The sequence below is a fragment of the Neodiprion virginianus genome, chromosome 5 (assembly GCF_021901495.1).
Source record: "Neodiprion virginianus isolate iyNeoVirg1 chromosome 5, iyNeoVirg1.1, whole genome shotgun sequence".
Lineage (NCBI taxonomy): Eukaryota > Metazoa > Arthropoda > Insecta > Hymenoptera > Diprionidae > Neodiprion > Neodiprion virginianus.
The window spans coordinates 4,704,972-4,725,312 of record NC_060881.1 but is presented as its reverse complement, the minus strand read 5'-3'; the positions used below and the strand labels follow the sequence as shown (position 1 = coordinate 4,725,312).

At 40.6% G+C, this 20,341-nt stretch overlaps 1 protein-coding gene across 1 annotated transcript; it reads left to right on the top strand.

Moving 5' to 3' along the window:
• Positions 1–305: 305 nt before the first annotated feature.
• LOC124305191 (ras guanine nucleotide exchange factor R-like) lies at positions 306–19,446 on the top strand. Its single transcript, XM_046764319.1, has 4 exons — positions 306–550; positions 14,185–14,243; positions 14,501–14,568; positions 14,942–19,446. The coding sequence occupies exons 2-4, from the start codon at positions 14,219–14,221 to the stop codon at positions 18,662–18,664; spliced, it is 3,816 nt and encodes a 1,271-aa protein (XP_046620275.1). The 5' UTR covers positions 306–550; positions 14,185–14,218; the 3' UTR covers positions 18,665–19,446.
• The last annotated feature ends 895 nt before the right edge of the window (positions 19,447–20,341 follow it).

Below are 20,341 nucleotides of genomic sequence, written 5' to 3'. Positions count from 1 at the left end.
GCCGGGTTCTTTTGCATCCCGATGTAAGTAGACCACGAGGCAAACGATCGGGGAGCGGGATTAAGAGTGAAGATTTGAATCCGACATGGGATCGTATACAAAGTGAAAAAGTATAAACGCGTGGAAATTCTTTCCTTGCCGGATTGTCGGCAAGGCAAGTCGAGGCATGGTTAGCAGAGTGGCGTGCCTACTTTCTTCTGGATTCTCTAGGTTGATATGGGGGGGGGCAGAGAGGCGGGAGTAAAGAGTTCCGAAGTAAAGGGAGGCCGTTAAGAAACCTCGGACAACCGGACACAGTTCTGAACGAACGGCTGCCTGCAGCTCGACTATAAACCAAACACAAAATTCGATACGTATAAGAAAAAAAGATTATTCGCCAAAGTGCCCGCGTTTGAATTTTTCAAATCATCGTCGCGTTTCCGGTGGCGAAAAAAAAATAGAAAAAGTTTTATACAAGAGCGGCTGTTGGGTGATAGATATTATTATTGAGTGCGGATTGTTTTTATTTTTCGTATTACAGTGCCGCAAGAAATTGTTTTCCGGTGAAAAAGTGAGTAAACTAATTACCAGTTTCACAGAATTCACATTCTTCCGACAACGATAAGTTTTCAGAATTATGTTATCATTCGATGAGAACGATTGCTCTCTCCGTGTTATTGGAAATTAGGAACAAGCTATTATTCTCGGCAACTGACTGGTGAATTTTTTCCGAGCTTCAATGAGATTGTAAGACAGACATTCACATTCGAATCGTTCCTATTTTTACGCGCGAATTGTATAACGGAGAAACCGCACGTCCTTGACATTGCAGAGAAATCGTTTGGGTAGATCAAGATCGGTATTAAATGAATTAAACGAATAACGTTTGGCTGGGTAATAAGTAGCAACAACTTTTCGGCGACCGCAGCAGATAAAAAAATTAAGACAATAACAAAACAGTAAATTAAACGAAACGTGGAATTCGACGCGACTTGAGTCTACTGCATGTAATATTTTTGGTCAATTTCATCTCACTGTCGTTTTCTTCGACGTTATTTCGCCCAGTATCGAATTGCGATGAAGTGTAAAAAACAAAGCTTGATGAAAAAGAGAAACGATCTCATTTCAAACGAATCGCTGAAATTTGTTATAACTGACACAGAATCGCTGCACGGTTAAGTTTAATCAGCGCGGATGGAGACTCTACTTCTTCTCCATTATTATTATTATTACTACAATTGGAGAGGGGAATAAAAAAAAAATTAAATAAACAAAATTCGAAGCTATAAATAACTGTTCAGCTAAGAAAAGATAGTTTTTCACCGTCTTTTACCTTTTTCATGTTTGGTTGTAGACACTCGCAGACTGTTTTAATTCTCCTCTATTATTGTTATAATTATTATTATTATCATTATAATTGAAGAGGAAAATTAAAAGAAATAACAAAAAAAAATAAATAAATTCAAAGTTGTAAATAACTATTCAGCGAAGAGAAGACAATTTTTGCAACGTCTTTTATCTTTTTAATGTTTGATTGTAGACACTTGAAGACCTTTTTAATTCTCCTTTTCAATTCTTCGATAAGCATTCGCGGCAAACGATGCGAAATGACAAATTTGTCGTTGCCGTGAAGGAAAAATTGGCAAAAAAAAAAAAGAAAAGAAACGAAGAGAAGAGAAATTGGTAAGAAAACGTGAAAACTGTGACACTTCTATAGGTATATATTGTATATACGTGCGAAGGCTGTAGACGACGGTCAACCTAGATGAGCATAGAAATGAAAAAAGTATACTTCCGGTACGTAAATTCAAACTCTTTCCTTTTAAACACGTGCAGTAACGCCGGTTGTGATAACTTTTACGCACGTTCTTACGCTGGCGAATGCAGATAAACGCAGAACGGTGACAGTGGCATGATTCATTCGGTATGTTTTACACGCGCAGATAACGCGGCAAGGTGTGAACCGTCTGTGTGTCTGTGTGTGTGAAAAATAAACTAGGATACACGTACTCCGTATACAGACGCGATAAATGTGTAACGTACGAGTCGGAATAATCGGCTCGCGAAAACGGCCATCGGTCCCATATTTATGGCCCGTAATAAGTAAAACTTTCAAATTAACTTCTCACCTTACGACAGAAGAGCTTAGAAAGTCCGATGTAACTACGAGCATGCTTGAAGCGGTGCACTTCCTGTTCTCGAATAATATAAATACCGAATAGTAATCAGCGCACGAATTATAATCGATCGATGCAAAAATCTGGTCCAAATTTTCTCGTTTCAATGCGCGATTTTCTGTCGGTTCGAAAAGGAGGGGGACAAAAATTTTCAACGATACGTCGAATTCAGATTTGCAGAAAAATCTTGTAAACAAGACGGAAATAATTTCGAACACGGTCTTCCGCCTTTCGCTTATCGAAAGTAAAACACAAGCACTTTTCTGAACGATCGTACAAAACCGATTTCCTTCATCTGTTGAATCATTTTACTTTTTTTCTGGAATAAAAAAAAATTCATACTTTTACGTTGTTATTTATCATATTTTATTTTATACGAAACGTTGCCGATCGGAGTTATGAAAAATCGGAAAGCGCAAATACCGATCGAAAACTTGTCGCGTCGTTCGATTCCGTTCGCTTATCGTATCGAGTCTCTGTGATCAAAAGGAGGGCTGGCAGCCGTATAACCTGTTACCTCTTACTTGTTACCTGTTACCTGTTCTCAGCTCCAATTTACCGCACTAATTAACTCTCTCACTCGCGCGACTCGAGCAGATATATTCAACCTGCTCCCGCAGCGGCGCGCGGCGGTAGATACATAAATGCGCACTTCACCGGATTTTCTAGAAGCTCGCAGCGAGACTCTAAGCGATTGAAACTCCGCTTTGACGGAGGAAAATTGTCGGGAGGAATGAAATTTTATCATTTTAAAATTCTGCAAAAAGCAACATCGCGAAAATATCGATTTTACACATTTTTAGAGATGCGAAATTCTAATCCGAAGAGACAAACCTGCGAAATCTTTCACAATAAATAAAGGAATATCTGAAGAGGAGAATTAAAAAAAGCTCCAACTGCAATTGTAAAATCAAAATTCTAAACGATGAATAACTATGCAGCGAAGAAAATAAAAACAGTTTTTTTTTTTCATATTGCCATTACATTAAAAATTTCTCTCCGTGTTCAATTCCCCTGTGCAATTGTTGTCTGAAAACCGATCTTTCGATGGAACCTAGTGTGTAATATGCATATATTATAAGGTGAGCGAGATATCCACGTGCTGCAGTTTCACTCGCGTGTTGAGAATATTAATGATCGTTTATGCAGTTAAACGAGCTGACGTTCATTGTTGGCTAGAGTTGTAACGGTGGAGGATGAAAATGGGGCATCCAAAGTCGAGTTTCCCCGGCCCGAAGCCGAACTTTCATGAGGAAAGAGAGCCTTCAATTTTCTTTTCTCTTCTTCTCCTTTCCTTTCCTTTCTTTTCCCATTCTTTCGTCATTTTTAAAATCCTCAAACACATTCGACGTCAACTTTCGACGAATATACCGAATTCCAATTGTCAGCTGTACGAGGAGGTTTCACAATCCGCCAACTTCTGCTTTTATACTCACCGAACGAGCATGGCAAGACCATCGATAAATCTAGCCCGGTTTTGAAACTGATTCCATTGTTCGAGGTCTCGAAACTGCGAGAATCTTAATTCAAATCGCCTAAAACCACGGATCGGGTATCCGGCGTTGAATTCTTCTTGTATTCTCGAAAAAAAAAAAAAAAAAAAAACAACCCACTTCACTCGAAATAATTACGCTCACTCGATCGGAATATTCATTTTTTTTTCTCTCCCTTTTCCCCATCTTCAAGTGACTATAAACTTTTTCCTCTTGAACTGTAAGTTTGCTTATTCAAACAAGGTTGTTTTTTTCTTTTCTTTCAATCTATTTCTTCGTCTTCTTTCGGTTTCGACGCGGCAATAATTATCGAAGTCTGCAACATTTTCCGTGAAACTCAAATGTCTGTAATACTTGGTCTAAGATCTAGTTCGTTAATTATTAAAAAATTGATGAAAATATTCTTCTCCTGCCCGGATATTTCTCCGCGCGTTATTTACTCGGCATTAATTATCGTAGAAGCTGCACTTGTGCCAGAAGAAACTTGTGTCAGCGGTCCAGTGGCGAGTAAACCTAATTATATTCATACGTACCAACCGCCTATCTATTTTCCATATTCCGCTGCGCTAAAGCTTGAGAAATTAATTGATTTCACCGGGCATTCGATTACGGTACTTCCTTCTTAGTTTACTTGGCGCGCGGGTAATTCAGAAACAGTTATAGAGGAACTCTATCGAGGCTTCGTTACCGCTGCAAAGCCGAAAGAACGGTTTTCAGATTGCAGAATCCATCGAGCGTCTGTCAGCCAACGAAACTTGAACCTTTGAGCCGGAAAATTTCGAAAACCGGTATCCCGGATCGCATAAGTTATCCGTGAAGTTGATTTTTTGAGTAGAGTTTTAAAATTTTTCAGAGTACTAAAAGCGAGAGTATTTTAATGTAATTTGTACGCGGGTACGTTCTTTTTTTCTTTTTTTTTTGTCTTACAACTTTCATAGATACCTTCTAATCTAATCGTTTCGCTGCGATAAAATGATACTCGATCGATATGAAAGATACTTAATTACAGTGTATAATTAGCCATCGAGAGATCAATAAAATACGAATTTCAGAGGTGAAAGGGAAAAGAGCAAATCGCGTGGTGATTTTTTCACCGAAAGAAATCGTTACGGGGTCAATGCTGCAATTGCAGTTGTATCTCTTTCTTACATGCATATAATGCGTGTCGTAAAAAGTCAGTTTCAACAGGTTTACAAGCGAAATCTTTGTGAATCGAGAAATTTTGTACCGAATATTCGTACCTAAATTGTGCCACGTTTGTTTAACAAATCACGTAGGTACGTGAAATCGATATGAAATCGTTTCTTTTTTTACCCTTTTACCAAAAACTATTCCCATTCGATTCTATCGTCACTTTAACCGGTTTTTTTTTTTTATCTAAACTCTTACACCGTCCTGCAAAAATTATTGACAAAAAAAAAAAAGAAAAAAAAAACAACGTATGAAATTTTCTCTCACTCTTCTTTCGTTTGAGCGATAAAAGAAAAAGCTAAGCTCGCAGTCGTAGTTGAAAAAGATGGCGCGGGATTAGAAATTTTCTATTGCAATATTCTGGAAGTGAAGCGGAAACTTTTCGCAATTTAATACAACGTTTCGCGGGCCAAGGAGCCAAGGTTCAGGCGACCCGACTGCAAACCCTAAAAATTATACGCCGGCTATAAAGTTTTATACCGCAGCAGGGATATTTCGCGACGGGTTTTACAATATGGTTGCAGATTGCGGCAAAATCCGTACCAACGCTGCTGCCACCTTTTCCACTCCCGCAATTTTCCAGTTTACGCCCCTTGCGGTAGATCCGCGAGTATAATTTCAGCCTTTGAACCGTGCGAGATGAATCGCTGCCGGGTTTTAATACGAGGCAATACCGCGTTTCGAATCCGATGCGATTCGTGCAGAGAGAGAGAGAGAGAGAGAGAGAAAGAAAAAAGTAAATGAATAAAAAAAGAAAATACAAAAAAAAAAAAAATTTACCGCCGTGTTTATTTTACTTTATATTTCGATAAATGTTTTATTTTTCATTATGGCCCGGGGATTTTAATTGGCGAAATTTTAAATGAAATTTTACGTACCTCGGACGATTTACTTTCCCAACCGTCGAATGCTAAAATTTCCCTCGGTTTTACTTTTCACCTTTCTACATACAGTACGAATTACCGATATGTTTAATGAAAAATTCTGACAGTTGATAATTTGAAGTATTTTCATATTGTTTTCTGTCCGAAGGGCATTTTTCTTGCACGTTAAAATCCGTTTGCACGAATATACGAATTGTAGCGTGTAGAAACGCACGTATCTCGTTACAACCGACGGTTGTTGAACTCAATTTTTAATACTCACAGTGATTGGAAAAGTAAACCAGCAGAAGAGAAGCGAATTATTATCGATGCCGTTTTTATATTTGCCATGGAAAATTTCAATCGAAATATAAGATTTACTAATTTCGAAAGAATATTACCGAACAAAATGTGTAAACAAATTTCTGCGAAATTTGGCGACTATGTTTAGCAAACCTCGCTTCGAACCAAAGTAAATTCCTTTATTTTTTTTATTTTTTATCGTTCTAAAATTATTCAACTTCTTTTTTACCCGGCATGTAATTACGACGGGAATATTTCCACCGTGAATTTACACCGGGACGTGAAATCGGACATGAAAAGACTTTTAGGGAAGGAAAAATAACGTTCATTCATTCAACGAACCGAATGGATTTCTCATAATCTTCCTACCCGACGTTGACGCGCGCGAATGAAAAATTTTCGATTTTCTCCAACAACTCGGCGAGTCAGCCTGCCCGAAGCCACCTTTATTCTATACAGTATCGAGGAATGGGTGCGGAACAAATTTATTCCGGAGTTATGGGTGTACCTACGTCAGGTGAATTATAACACGAAGCCTTGGGAACGTCGTTCGCAATTCGATTGGAAAATATTATTAACTCGTGCAATATGCAGGATGTACAAAATATGGAGAAAAAAGAAAAAAGAAAAAAAAAAAAAAAAACAAACGCATTCGTTTCGCCCGAAATTTAAATAATTAACGCAGCCACGTGTGGTTAATTACAATGCAAAAGACGCTGATTTATATTGCCAATTTCACAGCACGTACGCCTCGCGTAAATTATGTACCAAAATTATTTCCCCCTCGCAATGTTTGTATTATGTATCATCATAAATAATCGGCTAAGGTCGTTGACTTTTGTTCATTCTTGTAAAAAATAAATTCTATCCAACTGAGATTCTCATTTTATTTATCGTAGAAATATGCTGATTGCTGATTCTTTGGACGTGTTTTTTTATTTTTGCGAAATGAAATTTCGATTACGGAGTTAAACAACGCCGTGCGCTGAGAAAAGTTTCATTTGTTACAGTAACTAGAAGTATATTTTTCGATTATGGTTAAGAAATGAAAATATTTAAGGACCGAGCGGTAACCGAAACTAAAAATTTCTCTCGGCGTACTAAAGCGAGGGTTTGAGGTGTTTGTTTTTCATTTAATTCTACGTTCCTCCTAATTCCCAGGGATACGAATCTCAGATTTTAATCAACCGCGGCGTGCCTCCGTGTGTATTTAATTGCTCGGGGTTTCGCTAATTAGCCCAAATAAGCATCGACAAGCGGATAGACCGAGAGATTAGTCAGACATTGTGACACGGGTAACTCTTATGACGTAACGCGAAAATACCCGGCATGCACGCGAAACCAGCGAGTTGTTGCTCAAGCCGCATTACGCGTGTAACTCGAGTGAAATAATTGTATGCAGAACGCGGTAAGAAAGATGCAGATACGTAATTCTAAAGTTCGATGTCCCGACACAAAGATCGGAGATAGTCTCGGGCAGGAAATTCGCCTTGGAGAATCTGCGCGCGGGCAAACTAACGAAAATCTACACTTTCATGCCTCTTTGAAATTCCGATTCATGGCCATCTTTCTCGTTTCAGAAACTCGTAGGATTCGGCAAAATCGAAGATGTTCAAGGCGAGAAAATTAGTACCAGATATTACTTTTCGTATAGCGATACAGTGTTTTTTGCAATGTTCAAAATCCGTTCATATTTATTTGCATTACAAATATTCAGACTCGTTTTGAAAAGGACCATTTTTTGAATTCACAAAAACTGTACTTTCTTTTACAAATATTTCAAAACCGTGCCCGTGATGGATAAATTTGTCTCTATTTTTCGTAGCACTTTCAATTTCGTTGATCGGCTGAAACATTGATGAAACGGTTTGAAAGTTCACAAAAAAAAAAATTCTCAACACTTTCATTTGTTACTCGGAACATTTTTAGAACGGTTTCATTATCAACTTCATAAAAAAAAATTGGACGGTTAGAAAAAAAGTAGACCAAAGTCGCTCCGCAATGGAAATGGTCTACAAATGTTCTAAGTGAAAAATAGAAGATTTGAGAATTGTTCGAGAATTTTCAGATAGTTCAAACAACGATTCATCTGATCAAAAAATCGAAAGTGAGAATTGAAAGTCTGAAGTTTTTTTGACTATTTAAAAAAAAGGTCTTTTTCAAAATCACTTTAATTATTTATAAATAATTGAGCAGTTGAATAAAAAATCTGAAAAAATTCAGTGTACTTTTTCAGTGTTGGGAGAATTGGAAAAAAAATCTTAACAACATCAGAATCTGTGAGGGTCTAACATTGGAACGCCCCATTTACCTCAACTTCAACCGTAACGCAATTCTTCTGTACTAAAATTTTTATGCTCATTGCAATTTTACGGTGAAATAATATGAGGTATAATTATAATCAGCAAACTGTAGGCACGCGTGATTATTTATTTTTTTTTATTAAAAAATGCCGCTCGCTCTCAACTCTGATGATGGGTAAAATCGAGGCCTCCAGTATTACGCCAGAGGCGGTTTGTAGGGCATATTTTACGGGCGTGTAACAGACGGGCGTGATGAAAAAGCGAATGACCGAATAAATAAATAAGCGAATAAGTAAAATTCATATTAATAATGGACACAAGCGAGTGCGGTGGAGTATTTAATATAAAACTCAGCGGGCAAGACGCGTTGCGAACAATTAACCATCCCCACCCTCATCACAGCCTAGTTATACCTAAAACTAATTCCTTTACTTTCCCTTTATTAGCGATTTTATATGCTACGAAGCACCGCGGCTTCTGCACGCTCCGCATAAAAAGTAAACATTTATACTTGTATATACGTAGCAACATGTACACACACATGTATATATATATATTGGACACTTGTGTCCAATTAGGAAATTCCTCACTTGTTAAATTGCTGCAAATTATCTCACGCGTGCATTTAGCATTTTAATCTACGATTTTCATCACCGAAAATTGAAAGTATTTTATAAATGTGTCAAGAAATATTAATTTCAAATTCCTTTCAAAGTTTACGATGGATTTAAGGACGAACCACCATCGAAGAGTAGAACAAGTGTTGTAATGTTTAATTCACCGTATCCGACTAGAGTTCTCGATGCAATTAAAAGAAAAAAACAAAAAAAAAAACAACAAGAACCTCAAGAACATCTCTGATAGTGAATCCAACGAGCGGTTATTGCCAAATACGCTTTTAATTATGTTCAGTAAATGCGTGAATTATTAATAACACGACATCAGCAGCGTGGATAAAAGGCGTGCAATTCAAAATCATCGGTTCTAAATTTTATACGCTCGCGTTGTTACTTTTTTCTTATTTTTTTTTTCGTTCGGCACGAAATCCGATATCTCAAGGATTGCAATAATAATCGAGATACTTCGTAACGATCAATTATAGATAGAAGTATACAAAGTTCGTATTTATATGTCCTAAGAAGACGGAAAAAATAAAAGTAATAAAATAACGAGGCGTAAATTAAGATAAATACAGAGAGAAACAAACGCGATTTCAGAATGAATTTACCTTTAAATGCGAAATTCGATCTTTCGAAGGTAATTATTGACTATCGATGAGTGCTTATAACGTGATGGCACTTCGTTTTTATCACCGACAATTTTCACAATGTGTATACGCTCGACTTTGTGGAATTTTTGATATATTCGAGCCTTGAATCGCACCGCGGTTGTTAATTGCACGAGATAGTAAGTATGGCCCCGATTTCTAAATCACTAATTCTATCTGCAGCACTCGATCGTCCATACCGCGCATTTCAATTGACAATATATAGAACGACGTACGAAATTGATGTCGATTCGATTTCAAATCCGTGATGAGTAAGCACGAGCCGGGCTTTTTCAGCTTAGGGCCTTTTACAATGTGCCCACGTGTACCTACTTGATATATTTATACAGCATCGCGAAAGTTGTCGTTTTTTTTTTTTTCGACAAGTTCTACTTGTCATTTTTTGTCCCCTTATCCTCATATTCGTCGATATCTTGCACGGAAACCTCAGGATTACAGAAATTCTATCGGCGTTGTAACTGATTCACGGTAAAATTTTTAAAACGTATGAATTTCCGAAAACGCCAAATTCCGAATTATTTCGGAACGTCAAAGTTTCGAATGGTCCGAAATCCGAGGGCTCAAAGTTTCGGAAGGGGAAAATTCTGAAAGTCCGAAAATGAGAAAACTTGAGAGCGGAAACCTCGAAATTCCGAATTATCGAAGATTTTCAGTACTGTGGACTTCTGGCTTGGTGAAATTTCACCACTTTGATCTTTCTTTGCATTGGATTTTTCATATATTTACGTTCGGAATTCTGGTTATTCCGATTTTCGCTTTTTCTGATTTTTTTCCACCCACTCGTTGAGTAAACTTCGCTAAAAACTACTTTAATATTAGGAATTTTACTCTATCGAAACTTGATTTTTCGGAATTTTGCTCTATCAAAACTTTACATTTCGGAACTTTTCTCTATCATAACTTGAATTTTCGGAATCTTAGATTTCGGAACTTTGATCCTACCATTCGAAACTTTGTTGTTTCTCCAAAGTTTCATTTCCTTGCATCAAGTTCCACCATCAAATAATTTGGAATTAAGCGCTTTCGAAGCTTTTCAAATTTGGAATTTCAACCCCGCCCCGATCGGAAGAAGACTTTTTTATCCGAAGGTACCTGCAACGCGTTCCTCACAAATACAGCATGAGCGGTTTGAAGAAAATCCGTTTCTTTATGCCCGGGCAATGTTTGTACGTAATGCACCGATTACAATGGCAGAAGGAGAACAACCCTCGTCTCAATTATACCGGCAGATTCATAAAACAAATTACATACCGTGGGCAATGTAAACCGAGTACACGGAGATAATATTCTCTATCATAGATGTGCGTGAGAGCGAAGAAAGTCCTGCGAGCAGCAGACACGAAGAGATTGCGCAATTCTCGTTACGTAAATTTCATTCTATTCCTCGTATTATACACGCGTCACTCCACAAATTAAGGGACTCGCTTAAATTCCACGCAGCATATATGACGAAATTTTTCACGCACGCGTTTTCACGTTTCACTCGGTGAAAAATATTTCACTCTCAAGTTGTAACTTCGATGCTGCGGTGTGTGCGATATTGTATAAACTGTGCAGTGGAGTTGAACGTTTATTTTTATTTTTTTTTTTTTTATGTCACCGGGAAAGTCAAATTATACGATCTGTCAACTTCTCTTTAAAATTTAAGCAGTTTCGCGTAGAAATTTATAAGGAAGAACATTACAAGTGAACAAGTGAATTGAAATATGGAAAAGTAAGAAGAAAAAAAAGGTAAATTACACCGATTCGGAAAATGTTCAGAGTTAAAATTGCAATATTTTATACCGTTCAATTGGGTATGTATAATATATTGTTGCGAGAGAGAATTCTTCGGTTTATTAAATCGTTCCACCTTGCACACGGTAATTTAAATCATTATATTGTATTATACAGTATTAGCATGCAGCCGATTTGGTGAAATAGAATTTCTCAACTCTGAAAGGCGGATGCCTCAAGTTTTGATCGGGATTGCATTTGAATTAGGTTCAGGATTTAAAATTCAGGGGTAAAAAACCGCGAAGCATCGATCATCCGTGTCAAATGTAAGATAGAGAAAAACGGAGACACAGGTTACTGATAAATGTACTAAAAATTTCACACGAATATAAACATCATTCGGTTTCGGTTAATCGATAGCCGATGGCCATAGTCCGTTTATTCGCCTGGATACGTCGTAGCGGTCGATAAAAAATTAATTGCCAATTAGCATTGACCGAATCGCGTCGCGTGCTGGATTAGGAAAGCGAAAGGCGAAGACTGTCGGGGGCAATCAGAGCTTGACCGTACTTGTATTCTTCTCTTCTATAAGGTATTTTATACACCGCAGCAGGTGAACTTCTTGAAATACAAGCGTGCGTAATTCTTCTTTTTTTCTTTCTTCCTTATTTTACAAACTATACACGCAGATACATTTCGAAATCAGAAGTATACAATCTTCGTTCGAATTACGGGCAACAATGAATTGACGTTAAAGCCTTGTTTAGCTAAAAAAGTAGAGTAAAGCGAACAAACTGATTCTGCGTTGTAATTAGCAAAAAAGGATCGACGATAGCGCAAAATGGTTACGCTTACCTCGTTTTTCGTAATTCTAACAATATTCAAACAGTTTTTTTTTTAAGGATACCTGTTTTACTGAATTTTTCTAGTTACTGTGACAAATAAAATTTTTTTCGGTGTATAACATAAATTGTGTGTTACAGTTTGGCCACAATTACGCTTACTTTCTGCGATAAAAAAAAAGTATAGTCGGCTTTATAGGTCACTGTGTCGAATAATTGAAGTCAGATCTTGGACACGGTAATCACAGCAGTAACACAAACAACCGATGATCGAAACCGCGATGAATGGCACTTTTGATGCTTTTAAATATTCGATGAACCGCGATCACCGGTACTAGAAAATCGCATTATATTTTCTACGCTTGGAATGTGAATTTTCAAACGTTCCATTTCTCGTTGTTATTGATTTCTTTCACACAACTTTGGCCTCGAGTTCCTCCGAATTTTCGCCGCAAATTTTCAATTTAACAATCAACGCAGCCAAGGTGAATCGACGTGGTTTATGATCGCAATGATTTTCCAAGCGTCGTGTAGCCGGAGTTGCCACGCCTCCGACAGACTGTGAAGGATGCAAATTACCACGTGTTTATAAGCACGAGGTCTTGTTTAATTAAGAATTAAGGACGAACATGCGTGTTGCAGAAATTTACTTCGATCAGTGTCGTTTGAAGAGAATGACGAGAGTTGTGGATAAAAATTTCCGTTCATCGCGAATGCGCGAAAATCTCGTCAAAGAGACAAATTGAATGATCCTCGAATAACAGACGTTGAATTTAGAATTCTGACGATCATGCAACGCGTTTGAAAGTTTGCGAAATTGATTTCCATCTGCGAAGAAAACTTTACACGGTGAAAACTGTGCTACTTTTAATAACGCGTTGTATATGTACAGAAGTATTCAAAGGATATTTAGCATTTTACTTGAAAGCTTGTGTAATGCGATCTCAAAGCGAAAACCGAGCGTTTTTATAATTACTCCGTATATTTGTCATGTCTTTATTACAGTAAAATGAAGTCGCCGTCGCCGATTCGGATATCGGGAATATAAAAATTTGCTCAGCAAATTTACCGAATAAATAACATTGAATCTATCTTTGCAAAAATGACGTAAAAGCGAAGAGTGAGAAACTTAACAGGATTTAAAATTCTCTCAACTATATTGCAATAATATACCTACACGGGTAAAAGCGCTTCGCCGCAGAATATAATAAGCGGAAGTGCACAAAGGCTGATAAATTTTAAGTGAAAAGGATCGGGATCAAGGCCAACAAGAGTTCTAGATTCTCCACAGCGATGAGTCGAACCGCGGCTGCGCCAAGATTAAACATCTCCAAAATACCTAAAGTCGTATAAAAAAACAGCTAAACCGGATCGAGATCCTAAGCTTGTTAAACCAGTCTAACCCGCATTGTAAATAAACCTCTTTGTCCGAATAAATTGAGACTCGCTGATCAGATCCGAAGATAAAATAAATCTCTTACACGGCGATGATTGTCGATAAATGATTAATACCTGACAAAAATATTTAGCCGGCATATCGATGCATTTAATTGAGGTAGAGAGATTCCGCTGAATGCTGCTTCATTATTTATTTATATTTTTTTTTTTCTATTCTATTCTCTACCATTTTTCAAGCCATGGACAATAGCGTGGTAATCAATTTGCTGATGCTGTCCAACAGATATCGGTTTCACGCTCTCTCGGCTCACTGGTCAAATTATTAATCCTCTGGCTGTGTATAATATTATTATTATTATTATTATTATTATTGTTGTTGTTGTTATTATTATTATTTACGGACGGTCCAAATAATCGTATAGACATACGTATATCGACCGGAATTCAAATAACTGAAACTTGCAGTCGCATGGCTGAATTAGTTTTTTAATTAATTATTTTGTGCAATGAATACGAGTTGGTCTGATAACATTTGGATTATGAGTATATGTATACGCGTACCGTGTTCTGTAGAAATTTTCACTCACACCTCGTTTCTTTTTTTTTTTTTTTTTTTGACACTGTTTTTCAGGACTGACCCGTAAATGTTGCCGTGACACTTCAGGATGTTTCTCGCACGAGTTTTCTTTGGTGAGTTTAATATATGATCCAGTGATTCCCAACCGTCGAGCATATTTGCAAGTAGCTTCGGTCTATTTGTGATCTTTCATGAAGTTTTTAAGCAAATGGTGAAGTTCTTGATTGAGTGCAAATTCGATAACAAGTAAGATTTGAAACTTGTAAGTAAATTGACGTTCCATTCAGTCCTGAACCTTCGAATGCATTCAACGACGATTCGAGTATCCAAAGTAAACAACCAATGTCATTAATATTTTATTGGATTTTAGGTGCATTGACGACATGGAGCGCAATCCAAGCGATCACAGTACCGATCGATCGAACCGATGTCCAGCTTGTGAGTATCGATGTAATCCATGTTACACCGTAAGAAAATTGTGGTGTTGAAATCGGCAATCACTGGCTGATGTGGGCTACTGGATGTAACAATTTTTGTAGTCCATTTGGAAATTCAACAGTAAATGAATAAACTCCAAAAAAGTACATCCGCAGTATAGTAACACAGTGAGTTTAGCAGGGTTGCTCATTCACTGGTGGCACTTTTCAAGCATTAATTCGCTCATGCATTAACACAGAGTGATAGACCGATGGTGTTGGATGTGGACCAAATTAAAGTCCGTACATAAGTCCAGACCCAATTTTCCTTACGGTGCAGCGTAAAGTCGTGAATTAAGGTGCGCGGCCAGAACTGATCGTTGTTGAAATTTCAGTCCCCGACGCGATCTTCGATGATCGCAAACGGATGGCGTCCACTAACGGGATACGATAACATCGGAACAAACGTGTCACCGTCGAGTGGACTCGAAAGAAACTCGGCGCATCGTCCGGTGCTGGGTAAGCTTCAGGATCACTCACAGTCCTCGTCGTCTTCGTTGGACAAGCAAAAGCAGCAAGCGAACGGCCTGAACGTGCAGGACTACATCCCCCCCAGTATCCTTGGAAGCTTCAGCGTCTTCGGCCACGCGGCAACGAAGGCGAGGACGAAGCCGAAGGAGCACAGTGGCCATTCTACCTCGGGAACGACGCACTATTCGTTCCTGGTACCGCCGCCGAGGGACGCGTACCGTTTCGAAGTGCAGGACCCGCACCGAAAGGCCATCCTCCGGGACAACGAGGCCTTCCTGCGTCAGCCGACGTTCGTCTCGCAGATTCACCAGGACGCGAACAGCTCGCCGTTCTTCTCCAAGGGTTCGGGATTCGCTGCAACATCAACGACCCATTCGCCAGGGTTCCCGAAGAGCCGACCGTTCCTCGTCAGCGGTTTGAGCTCGGGATTCGGTGTGCAACAGAACGTCCACCCCCAGCGACAGTTCGAGGCCCAGAAGGCCTCCAACACCAAGTCGTACCTCCAACCTCCTGGTCTCGAGAGTCCGCATGGATTCGGCGTGGAGAACAAGAACTCGGAGACTGGCTTCAACCGGTTCCACACGCAGCCGCACAGCGGCCAGATCCTGAACAGTGGCACCGGGAACTTCTTTAGTCAGGTTGACCACCCTCCACCCTTCAAGAGCAGCTACGAAAGGGACCCATCTTTTCTGGTGCACGAAAGCCACGAGATCAGCTACGTGACTCCGTCGTCGATATTCGGGAACAACTTCCGGCCCTCGCTTCCGTACGACAATCTGGTACCACCGAATCTCTTCTCATCGACAACCGCGCCGAAGATTGAGTCGAACAAGTTCGCCGGTTCGCAGCAGTCCAGCCTCAGGAACGAGCATTACAAGCAGTTCGAGCAGAGCAACAGCCCTCAGGAGTCACTCGTCAAGGCTCAGGGACTCTCCCACGGACTTCAGGCCGGCACTTACTTCATTCAGGGCGAACAGTCGAGGCCTGCGGCTTCGTGGCCGCAGCAGAAGTCCAAGTTCACAACGGAGATAAACGAGGTCTTACCCAGAAAGAATCCACCTGCTAAGTTCAGGCCCGAAACCGTGAGGCCCAACGCCGTGTTCGGGTTGCAGTCCGAGCCGGATCAGGTCTTCTTTATCCGACCGAGCATCCAGACGCAGTTTGAAAACCCTGTCACTTCGGGCCAGCCACCGCAGACGACGTCCTCACAGCCGGACTACGAGACTCCGGAGAGCATCTCGCTGAAGCATTTCAACGAGCAGCAGTTCCTGCTTCAGCAGCAGCTGGTCCAGCAGGATAGGCAGAGGTTCCAAGAGGCGGAGCTCCAGCGACAGCGTAAACAGGAAGAGGAAGAGGCCGCGGCGAGGAAGCGGGAGGAGGAGATTCGGCTGCAGATCGAAGAGCAGGAGAAGGCGGCCGAGAGGAAGAAGCTCGCTGAGGAGGAGCAGCGCCGACAAGAGGAACGCGAACGCCAAGAGATCCAGGAGCAGACCGAGCTGCGGAAACAGCTGGAGGAGCGGGAACGATCCAGACAGCAGTTCGAACGCGAAAAGCAGGCGCAGCTCGAGGAGCAGAAGCGGATTCAGGAGCAGCAGTTCAACCTCGAGCAAGAAGCATACAACCGACCGGTATCGGTTCAGGACCAAGTCGCGTTCCAAGAGGTGAGCCAACACTCCAAGGAGAACTTCGAGGCCACCGTGGAACCTGACCAACCGCAGACCCAGGTCGAGCCGGAAGTCAGACCCTACAGGCCGAAGTTCCCGCAACGAGGATCATCGACCAGGAGACGCAGGCCGATGACCCCGGCGACTTACGTCGCTCAGGCTACCGAGGCGTCCCTTCAGGAGGTCGTTGAAACAGCAACGCAGCAGTCGTCGGTTCAGTCAATCGCGGAACCGGAAGTGGTCACAACCCAGACCGCCGTCACTCTACGACCGAGGATTCGACGGCCTGGACAAACCCTGAGGAGACGTCGCCCCGTAACGACAACGACGACAACGCCGACCTCACCACAGCAGGAAACCGCTTCGAGTTACGTCCGAGAGTCGGAACCCTCCAGGCACCAGACATTTGAAACTGAGTTTTCGAAGCGGAGGAGGGGTAGGCCGACTCAGACCACGACGACGATCGAGGAAGCCGTAACCGAGCGGCACTTCATCAGAAGACGACCCACTGGTCACAGGCAGAGAGTGAATCCCGGGGAGCCGTTCGAGGCTGAGGTAGTGACGGAAATAGTACGCCCGACGAGGATCATCTACAAGGACACGACCGAGTGGGAAAACTACCCCGAGAGCTTCAAGAAGAAGGACTCGCAGGAAATAGACACCTCCTCTTTACCTTCGCGCGATACTGGCGCCCAGGACATGGAAGAGGGGGCCACCGAGGATGCGGGTCAGGTGTTCGAATTTTCTACCGAGGCTTTCGCGACCACCGAGGGAGTCACCCAGACGCGACACGACGTCGAGACCATCGTTCCGATCGAGAAGCTGTTCGAGAAGCCGGCCGAAGAGAACCACGTCGAGCCTGCCACCACTTTCGAAGACGTCGTCGAAGAGCCGGCGACCACGACCACGACCACAACCACCACAACTACGACCACCACCACAACCGAGGCGCCCACCACGACCACGGAATCGACCACGACGGCGAGACAGTCGCACAGGATCCGACCACTCAAGTACGGAAATTCGACGCGGCCGCGTTTCAGCATCAAGGACTACAGGAGCAGGCTCGATTACAAGAACAGACTGTCCCAGCTATCGACGACCGAAGCTACGCCCGGGAGACGCCGAGTCAGTACCGAGAGACCGGATCCAGAGTCGACCGTTCGACACAACAAGTACAACTCCAGGGTCGGCTACAAACCGACGACCTCGACGACACCCACGACGAGTCCCGAAGGCGTTGACGAAGAGCCAACTACCGTTACGGAGCGGACGAACCGTTTCACGCCGAAGCGAAAGCTCAACGCGAGTCTTTACCGCAGCAGGATCAGCGGCAGCTTGAGCTTCGGCAAGTCTGGGCTCGAAGACGGTCGGCAGAGCACGACGAGACCGGAGAACATCTACTCGTCGGCGATCCGACGAGCCAGGCCGACATTCGGGGTCAGGAATCAGCCGGAAGAGACGACGGAAATGACAGCCGAGGAGACGAGCTTCTACGCATCCATGACCACCAGGCAACCGCAGGAGGCAGCGATCAACGAGGTTATGGTGAAGGAAGAGGAAGAGGAAGAGAAGGTGGTGGAGGAAGAGAAGGTGGAGGAGGAAGAGAAGGTGGAGGTTACGGATCCAACGCCGACAAGGAGGATGCAGGAGGAAGATGAGCGACCCGATGCCGAAAACGAACCGGGTTCCACCGTTCCCACGTCCACCGAAGGCAGCCGCGACGCCGAGGACGCTTTCATATCGCAGCGCATTGCCAACTTGACGAGCTCGGCGTCCGAGCTTCACGAGCCCGGGAGATTCAAAGCGGTATCGCCGGCAACCGAGAGCAGAGTCATCAGTCCGCAATTCGCCATCGCTACCGACGAGCCGACGCTTCCGATTGAGGCTTTTTTTCAGGTTTTGAACAAGAAGGATGAATAGAGTGATTTTTCTAAGAGCTCTAACAATAAGTTGAAAATCAGAGCGTTGGTGGATTCATTCATCGCGGATTGAATGTTGAAGTAAAAAATTTAAAACACTGCAGTACCTTGTCCGATATTCTGTAATACTGAGTTCGATGTGAAACTTAGCAGTATGATATTCTTGATACATGTACGCGTCGTTGCACATTATTGGCAATATAATTAATTATTATATGTAAATGTATAGTTTCACGTACGTATTGTATTGGATTAATTATTTCAAGCAAGCGAATATTTTACCACAATCCGATTTAGTCTTAATCAGAATATTTATTTGCCTACACAGTATAATATTACGCATACCTGTAAAACTTTATTATCACCGCGCTAATTTCAAAATTTATATCAGACGAAAAAAGTTGACCCGAAAACCCGAATGAACTTTTTCGTTGAGGTTGAATGAGCGCAATAGTTTACACAATTGTAATTACGTTTATACGTAATATATTATGTTATGTATAATAATTATATATGTATATATATATATATATATACACATTATGATATATCGATGTATTTAATTCTGCATTGAAGTATTTTTTAAAAGTATTACCATTTTACGTACCTAATAATGTTACTTATTTATGAAAAGAAGTGTCACGTTCGTTTACATACATGTCTAAATGTATTATACATATATGTATATTTACTAGATTGGGCCGGAAAAAAACGACAAATTTTTTTTTTAATGGTACTGTAAAAACATTGTTCATGACGACAAATGAAAATTATCCTGAAAGTTTGAGCCCTTAATATTAATATTAAGGGGTGTATCGTTACAGCTATTGATTTTTTAACAGTTACCGCATTTTTTTACCCAAAATCCGTCAATTGTCAATCTGAAAAATTTTATCAATCCACATTTTTGAAGGAAATTAAATTTCCTACAAAAAAGCTCTCTTACTAAATTGACGTAGATTGAGCCGTTTCCTGGTAATCGTGCCTTAAACATTGATTTGTTTTTTCAAATTTTTGTTTGAATTTTTGATTTTTGTAATTACCAGAAAAATCAATATTTTCATAGATCAAACAATTATTTTTGTGGGAAATTTGATGCTCTACAGAAAGGGTCTCTTAATATTTTTCATGAAATTCACTCCTTTGAAAGTTATTCGACATTGAAATTGTATTCAAAAGTAATTTCAATGTCGAATAACTTTTAAAGGAGTATAATTTTTATTTGTCGTCATGAACAATGTTTTTACAGTACCATTAAAAAAAAATTCTTCGTTTTTTTTGGCCCAGTCTAATATTTACGTATGTATAAGTACACATACCTTAACGCCGATGATACAATATTATAGAGAAATTTTGTAATTTTTTGTAAATACGATTTATTAAATTAATAAAAATGAAATACGTACCAATAAGTGCAGCATAACTTTAGAATTATCTTTGTCGATTAGATTCTCCCGATTTTCAGCAGTTTTCACTGACCACCAGTTTTCCCCCACGTCATAAGTTCGGTAAGATTTATATTTTATTATAATCGCTAAGTACAATAAATATTACAATGCATATTTCTACCCATAAATCTAACATATAATATACAATAAAATTATAATTAACAATAAGTGCTGCGTTGGAAAGTCGAATCAAAAGCACGGATACCGTAATTCTCTGGTACTAGAAAAAA